This window comes from Chelonia mydas, chromosome 13 (assembly GCF_015237465.2).
Source record: "Chelonia mydas isolate rCheMyd1 chromosome 13, rCheMyd1.pri.v2, whole genome shotgun sequence".
Taxonomy (NCBI): Eukaryota; Metazoa; Chordata; order Testudines; family Cheloniidae; genus Chelonia; species Chelonia mydas.
In genome coordinates, this window is record NC_051253.2 from 7,227,776 (window position 1) to 7,240,119 (window position 12,344).

The 12,344-nt window shown below is 45.5% G+C and overlaps 1 protein-coding gene across 1 annotated transcript in view; it reads right to left on the reverse strand.

The window, feature by feature from the left end:
- Nucleotides 1-12,344, reverse strand: part of COL9A3 (collagen type IX alpha 3 chain) — a 72,047-nt gene that overhangs the window by 55,949 nt on the left and 3,754 nt on the right. The window contains exons 3-4 of the mRNA XM_037877173.2: nucleotides 4,922-4,957; nucleotides 3,706-3,777 (exon numbers count right to left, since the gene is read on the reverse strand). Coding sequence (XP_037733101.1) covers nucleotides 3,706-3,777; nucleotides 4,922-4,957 — 108 coding nt within the window. The remainder of the gene's footprint in view (nucleotides 1-3,705; nucleotides 3,778-4,921; nucleotides 4,958-12,344) is intronic.

A 12,344-nucleotide genomic window follows, 5' to 3' on the forward strand; every position in this document is an offset into this window, starting at 1 on the left:
ACCCCCTGTCCGCCCCCTCCCACTTCCCGCCCCTTGACTGCCCCCCCTCAGAACCCCCAACCCATCCAACTCCCCCTGCTCCTTGTCCCCTCACCACCCCCTCCCAGGACCCCTGCCCCTAACCGCCCCCTGGGACCCACCCCCATCCAACCCCGCCTTCTTCCTGTCCCCTGACTGCCCCACTCCCTATCCACACCCCCACCCCCGACAGCCCCCACTGGGATTCCCACCCCCTAGCCAACCCTCTGCTCTTCGTCCCCTGACCGCCCTCTCCCGGGACCCCCCCACCCCTAACTGCCCCCCAGGACTCCCACCCCCTATCCAACTGCCCTCTGCTCCCTGTCCCCTATCCACACCCCCGCCTCCTGACAGGCCCCCCCGGGACTAGGGACTCCCACTCCCAACACTCCCTGTTTCCAGTCCCCTGACTGCCTCCCAGATCCTCCGCCCCATCCAACCGCCCTCTGCTCCCTGACTGCCCCCCGGGACCCTCCGCCCCCTTACCATGCTGCTCAGAGCAGCAGGAGCGCCCCACCCGGCTGGAGCCAGCTGTGCTCCCGGCACTGCCCGGTAGGAGCGGCGGGCCAGAGCACGGCCCACGCGGTGGCGCCGCCGCCACTGCAGGGGAGGGTCCGGGGGCGAGCCTCCCCGGCTGGGAGCTCAGGGACTGGGCAGGATGGTCCTAAGGGCTGGATGTGGCCCGCGGGCCATAGTTTGCCCACCTCTACTCTAAGAGTACCCTACGCTTTGAGTGATCTATTTCTTGGAGTAAATTGCTCTTAATGGGCAGATGTGACTCAGTAGGACTCGAAATGCTTACGGTGTCCCTGTAAAAGCTACTAAAGAAAAGGAAAGTTTTAAGGTCAGAGTCAAATATAGGCAGGGGTTCAACATCTTAGAGGGAGGAAGGAAGTCACTGCCAGACAGATGAGGCAGTAGAAATGCAACATCGGGTCACAGATTGGGTCCACCATGGGGAATGGAAGGAAGAGCATGGCCGGAGCGGGAAGGGAGAGCATGGAGTGACTGAGCCGGAAGGGAAAGCATGGAGTGACTGAGCCGGAAGGGAGAGCATGGAGTGACTGAGCCGGAAGGGAGAGCATGGAGTGACTGAGCTTGGGACAAAGTTAGATGGAATGGAGTGAGTCCACAGAGATGTCAGGAAACCCGGAAGTCAAACATGAATTGGGTTTTGGAGACAGACCCAGGATTAAGTGGTGGAGGATGGGCTGCTACTGGTCACAATTCCTAGGCCAAGAGTGACCTGGCTGTAGCATTGACCTCTCTGAAGTATCAAGAATGGGAATTTAAGATCATAAAAGAGAACTGTAATGGACAGGGAGGAAAGTGATTAACACGTGAATAAGGGATTTCAGCAAAGTCAGGGTTGGTGTAAGGACCAATCCAGGGAGAGTTCCAGAGAGGGTGACAGACAGCATACAGAAACAGAAGAGGTGGTGTGAAGAAGACGGTTTGGGTTAAGGATGAATCCAGGTTTTCGGGCCTTGGAAGGAAAGTTAAGCAGAGTGCAGTGAAATCAGAGAGATGAGATAATGCAGGGTTTTGGTTGGTTTGTATTTTTACCTAGGAGAAGAACTTGAGTCTTTGAAAGATTTGGTACTAAGAAGTCACGGTCTAGCGAGGACATGATCGAGCCAGAGAGCAATGGGAGAGACGGGGCTCAGGCAGACGTCAACAGCTCTAGAGCTGGGCTGCCATCCCCCAGAAGCAATGTTTAAGCCAGCAACAAAACAACTCAGAGGAAGGAGACAAAAGGAAAACGGGAAGAGGCATGTGCTCCATAATGGAGGACAGCGAGCGTTAAACGTTTAGCCCAGCAAATATACAGAATAGTTAGGAAAACCATAAAAGGAGACTGACGAAGACACTGGGATAGATTCTCAGTGTGTATGAACAGTCATAGCTCTATGAAAATCAGTGAAGCTATGACAATTTATACCAGCTGAGGGACTACCCCACTGCCTTTTCTCAAAGCATTGGAAATTGTCTAGTGGAAAGATGGCTAGTATAACAAGCCTTATGAAGATCAGATATAGCGAGAGAGAGATGTGCTCAGAAGCAGGTGATTAACCACCCAGAAGGGCAAAGCTCACTAGTACATAAGGGTCAAAGATCAGAATGAAAGAGGTCGGCAGGTTGTGTAGGAGAGAAGACAATCTCCAGAACCTTGCTGAGGAAAGGGAATGTACAATAATTACAGAAGCAACTGTATAGATAAAGGGACACTGCCAGGGAGTTTAGAACCAAATTTAGGTTATCTTTAAAAAAAAAAATTACTAATAGTAACAAGACAAGTTTTTATAAGCCACTTCAAAAACAAATCAATTACATTTATGTTTAAAGATTTCCTCGTAGTGTTTGCAACCAAGCACCATAGCATTGCACTTGTCCAGATAATCTATTTTTAATTTTCCTTGTTTATGTAGTTTTTACCATCAGAATTTCACTCAGCTGGGAGAATGAAAGCAGACATGATGTATTTTGAGTCAGTTTCACTTCCAGGTTCTCATAATACAAAGCTACAGCATTTGGATCAAGTGATGGAGAGCTGTAAGTGATCTGGTTAGATGCTTGGTGGCAGGCAGTCGTAGTATGCTAGGCTCGGAGACCCACAATTCTCTGAATGCAGCTGCTGTGCTCTGAACAGGAAGGTAGATATGTGCTGATTTTAGGGCAGGACAATGCACAATGAGCTACAGGACAGCAAAGAATAATGCCGGGCTGCAAGAAGTCCATGGAAGACTGGCCAGTTATGGTTTCAGTGCTCTACCATTGCATTCAAACCACTAGATCTCATACTAGTAATTGGCTTTTGGTAGCACCTTTACAACCAGATCACAGCCTTCCCTCATTTGCACTTAAAGCCAGCTGTACATGGACTAATGAAGCACATTCATTAAGCCTTGAAGAGCCACTGAATCCAAAAATATTAATTGGTTTACATTCATGCATTTTCAAAGGATTTAACTGACCAAACTTTATTAGTTTGATGTTTTGCTTCCTCATTCCTGAATCAGAAATGTGTGTGTCTATTTTCATACTTGATTATACAGCAGCCGTATCAGTAATTTGGCATCTCAAGATGGAAAGGACCAAAAGACATCAAGCACCCATACAGGACTGAAGAGGTTTATTCTGAACCTACTGGGAACCTAGAATCCACTTGCAACAGAACCTGAAGAAAATCTGAACTCTTGTAGGTTTGTTTACTCTTGGCTCATGCCACTGATGCTTCAGGTGGGTGCAAACAGCCCAAATAAAAGGAAGATTTTGAGGCTTGCACAATAAACACCTGATGATTTAAAATGTTCTCTACACCTCAAATCTCCTGAACCTACAACAGCCAGAGGTGTTCTGGGCCACCAGGAGTAACCATGAAGAGAGACAGTGCTGATCATATACATCATCAAAACAGGTCACTGACAGCCAGTGCCTAGGACAGACCACCGATGCGCTACGTTTTGACTTCGCGCTGATCAAAACATGCTGCAAAACACAACTACTACTAAAATTTGCTGTTTCCATTGCTCTCTCATAAGATTTCCCCTGGTGCTTAAGACACAGATTCAGTTCAGCACCCACGTCTGCTGCTCCAGCAGAGTTAGTGCAAGTCGACAAGCTGCTTTGGGCTCATGCCAATGTAAAATATTTGATCAATCCAAGAGAATAAGCTGAAATACTCACATCCACTCCAGGAAGGCCAGGTAACCCTGCTTCACCTGCCTTTCCAGGCTTCCCTGGTGCACCTTTCGGCCCCTAAACCAGATTAATAGACAGTCACTCTTAATATAATTACAGAAGCATGCTAAGACCCAATACAAGCTAGATCATGATGAGCTCATTTCTTAAAGTGCTAATTTTATATCCCGCAATGCAGGAAAATGTCTTCAAAATAAATGGATTTGATAATTAATCTACAAGTATGTAAATCTCCAGACACTTATGTGCTTTGGTTCATTTTTCTATAAACCTGGTAATTGCTTGGCACATCTTTCTTCTCATGCAGTTCCATGTACATGTACTGATCCTCATTGCAGCCCTGAGAGCACAGTGGAGTCAGGGTGGGTTGCAGCTGGCACAGTTCTGAGGAGACCTAGGACGACTCTAAGATGCCTCGGGAGCTACAGAGGACCCTGGATGATCTCAGGAATGGGGGCGACCTAATGCTAGCATTGTCACACGCACCCTCTTCAGTTTTACAGAGCCAGAGTGGAGGACTGAGTCCCGCATGTTTTCCACCTATAGCAAAGTCTGTCACAATATTTCATTTTGTCACTGAAGCTGCTTTACTCCACATTTTTGTTTGCATATTTTTTCCACTATCGGCCAAATTTCCAAGCTTGATTTTACAGTCCACGTTTGCAGGTAAAACTAAAAGCAGTTGCAGAAGTGTCCTACGCTCATTTTCAAGGTGCAAAAGCTGCATTGGCGTGTGCAAACCAAGCAACCGGAAGGATGCACAAATGACTGTTTGGACACCCAGACAGTAGTGTGCAAACTGGAGGCTAGAGCCGAGCGTGCTGCGTAACAGTATAAAAACGCTGCATTTACCTAGCATTCTCCCTCATGTTGAAAGAGCTGTGAAAACAATGTCTGCAAAAAGTCAAACAACAGTACAAGCCCTTTAGCGCCACTATTCTCATGCTTTATCCCAGATCCTCGGCTCTCCTAACTATGAAACAGGAAAGCATGTTTCCTCTTAAGTCAGTGCGGACTCCATGCTGCCGGTTGCTCTCAGTTGGCATACCAAACATGCAAACAGGAGCTCTGCTGCAGACTGAGAGGAGAAAGGGCAGTTTGTGACCCTTGCTGCTGAAAAACTAGTGATTCCCATACATTATTCCTCATAGCAGATTTACAAGCGGGAGAGTAAATTAGTTGTTGATCAGTAAATACTTACTGGTGGGCCAGGTAAACCAGGTGGGCCAGGTTCTCCCTATAAGAATGAAAAAGACAATGAAACTGAAATCTCTGCCTGTCACAGTTTCTTTGCAGCAGCCACATAACACACTCATTAGAGGTCCATTTTTCTCCCCAGGCCCACTTGGAGAATTGCCATGACTTGGGATGACCTGCATGTTAAAGGGTCTGCCTGTGACTTTCTATAGGCTAAGCAATTGATCCTGCCATCCTCTAAAACAGTGGTTCCCAAACTTGGTTCGTGGCTTGTTCAGGGTAAGACCCTGGCGGGCCATGAGATGCTTTGTTTACCTGGAGTGTCTGCAGGTACGGCTGCTCGCAGCTCCCAGTGGCCGCGGTTCGCCATTCCCAGCCAATGCGAGCTGCGGGAAGCTCCCTGATCCAATCTTCCACGTCTATGAGGGTTGCCAATTTTGGTTTGACATAATCCTGGAGGTTTCATCACATGACATCTTTAATTAAAGATTAAGGAATGGTGTCCCTAGCCTCTGTTTGCCAGAAGATGGGTATGGGAGACAGAGGATGGATCACTTGATGATTACCTGTTCTGTTCATTCCCACTGAAGCACGTGGCACTGGCCACTGTCAGAAGACAGGATACTGGGCTAGATGGACCTTTGGTCTGACCCAGTGTGGCCGTTCTTATGTTCTGAAAGATTAATCTTTAATTCCTGGAGACTCCAGGACAATCCTGGAGGGTTGGCAATTCTATCTAGCAAAACCCACGTATTCTTCACCAGCAACCTCTGGAGAGAGAGGCGATTCAGTTAACAGTTTTAATTCATGATAAACAGTTTTCAAGTACATAGAAGGTTGTTATGAAGAGGAGGGAGGTAAATTATTCTCATTAACCTCTGAGGATAGGATAAGAAGCAATGGGCTTAAATTGCAGGAAGAGCAGTTTAGGTTGGACATTAGGAAAAACTCCCTAACTATCAGGGTGGTTAAGCACTGGAATAAATTGCCTAGGGAGGTTGTGGAATCTCCATCATTGGAGATTTTTAAGAGCAGGTTAGACAAACACCTGCCAGGGATGGTCTAGATAATGCTTAGTCCTGCCATGAGTGCAGAGGACTGAACTGGATGACTTGTTGAGGTCCCTTCCAGTCCTGTGAGTCTATGATTCCGAATTCTGCTCAAACAGCATAATTTATCCCAGACCCTTCCAGGAATAATTTACACTCTGAGCTTCCTCAGAGGTAAAGCAAAGAGGAAGCCGTCTGGCCACAGAAGCTTTTACACATCATTCTGTTGAGCTGGTGATCCAAATGCAAAACCGGACACAAGAGGACATCCTGAGGATTTGTGACACTCTCAGGGGAACATGTGACCATAAACCCGTGATGAGACAGACTACATGTGTCTGAATGGAATATATTCAAGGGCTCTGTTTTTAGGGTTAATCTTGGGAGGGAGCAGAAGGCACAAGCCAAAAACAACTGATTTCCATCCCTCCCAATTCAATTGCAAAAGTAAGGTAGCTGCCTACTGATAACATTGCACCGTGAGGCAATGCTGCTATTTTCAGTGTTGCTGGCGAGCCAGGTTAAAATTACGGCATTGACAACCAGGCACAAAGGTGACAAAAAATCTCCAAACTGGACTTTGAGTTACAGCCTGTACAAAAAAGGAGTCACCTCAACTCCTGTTGCTGGACCACGCCTCCCCACACCCAACAGTATGTTGCATATAAATATTGTTTAAAGATTAACGTAGGCCATGGACCAAGCAATATGAAGGAATGGGAACTGTCTGAGCTTTATTTCATTTCCTTGGGAGGAATGCTCATCTTCTCTACACACCATGAGGATACGATGGCCCAGTGGTTTGGGAATCCCAGGGCTCAATCCCCTGCTCTCCCACCATCTTCCTTGAGCAGACCCTTGGTCTTGCTGTGCCTCTGTCTGCAACATGGGGATAAAAGCACCTCCCTCTTATGAGGATAAATGCATTACAAATTGCGAGGTGCAATGGGGCCCATCTCAGTACCTAAAACAGAACGATCAACTGCTGCAGACAAGCCTAGCATTTAATTAATGTAGTTGAAATGAAGAGAAAAATAAGATTTTCTTTATCCTAAAAACCTGCTATTGCATTTCCTTCACCCCACTAGCTATTTTAACATAAAAAATTGCAAAGAAGATGGCCTAATTATAGTAATCTGTGCAGGAAGTGTTATGTATCTGTGACAGGAGATAATACAGTCTATATTGCAATGTTTCTTAATAATCTAAGAAAACGTGTTGCCTGTTATGCCCACGAGTTCAACGTGTCTCAGATCTCCTGAGCTGTGCTCTGGGGAGGGGGCATGGATGACTACCTGCCTCTTTTCTACTAGAAGAGCCAGCCATCCCGGCATAAAGTTAGAGCAGCCTTGTGGTCACTGGAGCACAGCATTTCTCGCGACAGTCCCACCTGCACCCACACTGGAGTGGGGGTCAGAAACGGGTGGCATAGAACCAGTTATGACACCACCCAGGAATTTTTCTTGTGGAAAGAGAATCCCCAGTCACCCGGAAGCAGCGAGAATATTAACCTTTTTCTCCCCCACTTTGCCTAGAAACCAGTGATGTCTACTTGGGAAAATTCTTCAGAAAACAATTTAAGGCAGGATTTACTTTTCCGACAAAGTTTCTGCTTCTATTTTTTAAACAACCTTTCAGTGACCATGATCAAAGAGACCTGTGGGTTATTCCCCTCCAGAAGGCTACCTAGAGATTGTTTCAGGATACTCCAGGTTTAAGAAGTACTAGGTGTATCCTGGGTAAAGTAAGTTCCAGGGCCAAGAGATGGCTGGGGAGGGGGCCTATGGCTGGAATGGAGCAGACATTAAATAAATAATAAACTTACATTGCCTTTTTAATTAATTTTTCTTGTTAATTACACTTGTGGGGGGAGGTGAGAGCTGCAATCTTCCTTAGGAAGAGATGTGGAGACACAGGAGTTGCTACTGAGTAGGGTTAGCGGTGGCCATCTTTACAGTGGGCATTTTGGGTGGGGGAAGTTGTGAAGACAGTAACCAAGGTGGAAGCATTTGAGAAACGACTCTATGTTTACTGTGTCTGCAACCATAAAGTTCCTATGCAAATCCCTATGCTTGGACCGGCTGCCCTGTGTCAGTCAGAGTGCAGGGATTTGCATGTTGCACGGTTGTTGCGAGAACACACAGCTTGGAGGGTCAGAAGATAGATGGAGTCATTGTGCTCTGACTTTCTGAGCAAAGGGCTGCAATGGAATGGCCTCAGCAATATGCCACAGATAGGGACCCTTAGCCAATCTGGGGAAGAGCTTTCATAATGAAAATGAGGGGGGAAGTTAAGTTGGGATGGCAGGTTTTGAATAACAGAATGAACAACGTTTTATACCCTCCCCTAGATTATCACCATCACCCTGCCCCCTTCCCTACAGGCCTCTGTGATAGTAATACGTGGCAGCAAGATAGATCATAGCATTAGAGAAAGCCACTCAGGAACAGTTCTCCTGTCTTATGACCTGATCACATGTTGGGATCTGCTACCGTGAACCCCTTTGGGGGTCCCCATTTGATTTCAGGGGGATTCTGCCTGAGCACTGAGGTCTGTGCTAGCACGACCCAGTCAGAATCAGAACCGTGATCAGCATTTATACCTCCGGGGGCAAATCGTGGTCATCCTTCTTAGTGAATTAGAATCAGTTGCTGTCAGTAACGGAATAGTTCTCCCCGGTTTTATAGGAGATGGAAGTCAGTTTACTTGGTCTCAGCCACTCTGTATTAAAGTCACACCAGAGGGGAAATGTCTGTTAGAGAACTGACAATGGCTTTGCAACAATTGCATGCTGGAAATAATTCAGAGCCACTCTTCGGTGACTGCTTCAATCACAACACACTCTTTGTATTCTTGGGAGCTAAGCAATTACCTTGTTACAGATCATGGAACATGCAGTGTTTTAAAGAAGATAATTATAGGAGACTTCGATGGGATTGAAAGTGAGAGGCAGAAGTGAAGCAAGGAGCTTTTGGAAAGGGTGCCAAGAGCGCAGGGTTCATTTGAGGTTTATACAGAGGTGGCCTGAATAATTTAGTTGCATGTTATGTACTGTTCATTGTTTGAGGCCTATATTAAGCAGTTGCTGCACACTTCTGCAGTGTACATCTGGCCACAAATGCTCTTTAGTAATTCTGCACAGTCATCTCTCTAAAGCCATCTATGCACTGAACGTGGCCAGGATGGTTTTAGAAAATAACAGGAAAAAAACAACATGAGGAAATCATAGTATCTTAAAATACTCAAGAAAAGTTCAGAGCATGCCTTTAAAAATGATCTCACTGGTATAAAAGAATAAGAAATTATTTCTTTACAGTATTGGCATTTACACAGCTACTCTTTCATGAAAGAAAAACCAGCCTAGATTTCGGACACACCTTCAATAGGTTCCTCTATATTCAAGGCTATAAAAAGGCACAGCCATGTGGGACTACACACCTCACAACGTCTTCTAAGAGAACCTTGGCAAGCGGTGCTCCTCCTTAAACCATGCTGGTGCACTCGATGCTAACCACAGAAATCTTGACCCTGATGCTCTGAGTCAATGGGATTCCTGGCAGATTCAATGGGTGGAATGGTATGAGGCTCTGACCCTGAATGACTGATGAGCATTTCTCATTTATTAATACATGACAGCTTGTTTCCCTTCTTTTTGCGCCTGCTGCATCCTTGTTTCATTCAGTTAAGGGCAGCCTATGAGGAAATCCTGCATTCCTTACATGGTCAAAACTCTCACCAACCTCCCTCTGCAAGCCATGAACTAGGACCGCAGGGTTTGGCTCCCCCTAGATTTAACTCAGTCTAATATTATGATCTATCAAGACTAATTACTCATTATTATTACCTGGCCTCATCCTGCAAGGTGCCAAGTGCCCTCCAAGTTTATTGCCTTCGACAAGCCCCTAAAAATGTGCAACCGGTGCTCAGAGCTTTGCCGGATCAGGCCCATGTTGGATAACGAGGGCCAAGTTTTCATGACTGGCCATTAGTTAGGGATGTCTCCATTTCTGGGTCTCCCACCTGAGACACACTGAGCCCGATGCCTCAGAAGTGCTGACCATCTGCAGCTCCCGCTGACTTTGGTCGGAGTTGTGAGCACTTGGGTCAGGGGCGTCTCAGGGTGGAGCCCAGAACAGAGGTTTCCTAGAATTACAGGCCACATTTGAAAGCATGGCCTTTGGTTCCTTGAAGGGAAACCCAGTCCATGTAGGGTGAGGAACGGCATTTTATTTCTTTCGTTTTAGAACAACTGACATCTTCAAAAACATCTATCTAAGCAGACTGCCGCACTTTGACGACACTGATTTGCCTGCATTGTGACATGATGTGGACAAATTGGAGAGCATCCAGAAAAGAGCCACAAAAATTACAAGACCTTAGAAAACAAAGGTTGAAAAAAATTGGGCATGTTTAGTCAAGAGAAAAGACGACGGAGGTCGGGGGACCTGATAACCCTCTTCAAATATGTAAAAGGCTGTTTTAAAGGTGGCTATCAGTTGTTCTCCACGTCAGCCAGCGGAAGGATAAGCAATAATTGGCTTAATCTTCAGCAAGGAAGATTTAGGTTAGCTATTAGAGAAAACTTTCTAATTATAATGACTTAAGCACTGAACAGGTTACCTAGGGAAGCTGGTTGTTTTTAAGAGCAGGTTGGAAACATATCTGTCAGGGATGGACTAGATCTACTGAATTCCTGCCTCAGCGTTGGGGGCCCAGACTAGATGACCTCCTGATGTTCCTTCCAGACCTATATTTCTATGATTCTGTGGTATCTTTGGATTATTAAAATCAAAGGACACTAACTTCTGTTTATGTGGGAAATTGTTTAGAGGGAACCCCCCTGTATTTGGAAAGTAGGAATTGCCATACTGGATCAGACCAGTCATCCATCTAGCCCAGTATCAGGTCTCTGACAGCAGCCAGTAACACCTGCTTCAGAGGAAGATGAAAGAAACCCAGCGGAAAGCAGTAACAGAACAGCCTGCTTCCAGGAAAAGTTTCTGTCTGAACCCCATTAGTTAGATGATGGTCTATGAACTGAAGCAGGAGGTTTATACCCCTCCTAAAATTCTTGGTCTTCTTTTAATCCTTATTATCGTCACTCTGGATTTTGTCATTACCCATAGAAATATCCAATCCTTTTCTGAATCCTGCTAAGCTCTGGCATGCAATGATAACTTGTGGCAATTGGTTCTGCAGGCTAATTGTGTGGAAAAGAACTTCCTTTGCTATCTTTCATTTTAAATTGCCTTGTTCTTCTATTACAAAACTTTAGATAGAAGTTCTACCGACCTACCTTCTCTAAACCATTCATTATTAAAAACTAGGATAAGATTATTTAGGAAAATGGTTTCCCTTAGTCTAGTGAACACTTGGAGGGAAATGGCTGCAAAACAATGAGGTTTTCACTGGGGCCAGCCTTGCAAAATGGTCATAAAAAATTACAATCATAGGCACAAAGTCTACTTGTTCACCCGTAACAGGATGCGAAGGAATAAACTTTTTTTTTAGCTCTCTCATCCAAAATAAACGGACTTGCACGGGGGGAATATAATTTTGAAAGGCTGCTTTTAAGGCCCCATGCTGACACTCTGACTCCAGTAGCAAAATTACACCACGAGTAGCTCAAAGAGTAAGATGCTAGTCAACATGAATGAAGGGATCAGAATCTGATCCTTAGTTTTTGAGATATTAATAGTCTCCTTGAGATCACCTGAAATGATTTTAATCCACTATGATAGGTGTGGAAGACAAGACTGTCTTTATCCAGTGGGTATAAATTTCATTTCATTTCAGCTAAAATTTCAACTAAAAGAAATAGGACAAGATTTTTTCCTTCACTAAATTCTGCAGTAGCTGAGATGCTGACCCTGCAGTCCTGGGGAAGGGTTAATAATAAGGAACCAACCACCACAGAAGTATTCCCATAGATTTAATTTGCCTCTTGCTACAAACTAGGGACATTTAAATTCCAAGTGGAATCAATAGGCCAGATTCTGATCTGCATCAGAGTGGTGTAAATCCGGGTTAATTCCATTGAAGACAGTGTAGCTATAGTGGTGTCAAGCCAGCGTGAGTGAGATCAGCATCCAGCATGATGTATTTAATTCAGCTTTCTAGGGCCTCTCCGGACAGCCAGGTGCTTGACACATTTTAAAACACAGAATTGTCTAACGGTATAAAATACACAGTATTGCACTGAGCGTGCAATAAGAACACCCGGTACAGTAACTGCTGCGCTAAACCCACCACTGTCCTCCACCCTTTAACCTGCATCCTATGCAGATCCCAGAGAGAAAGCGTTGCAGAATGCCCAGAAGATTAACAAATCCTTGTTGTACACACCAGCTTTGTCATAAACTCCCACTTGGCACTGAG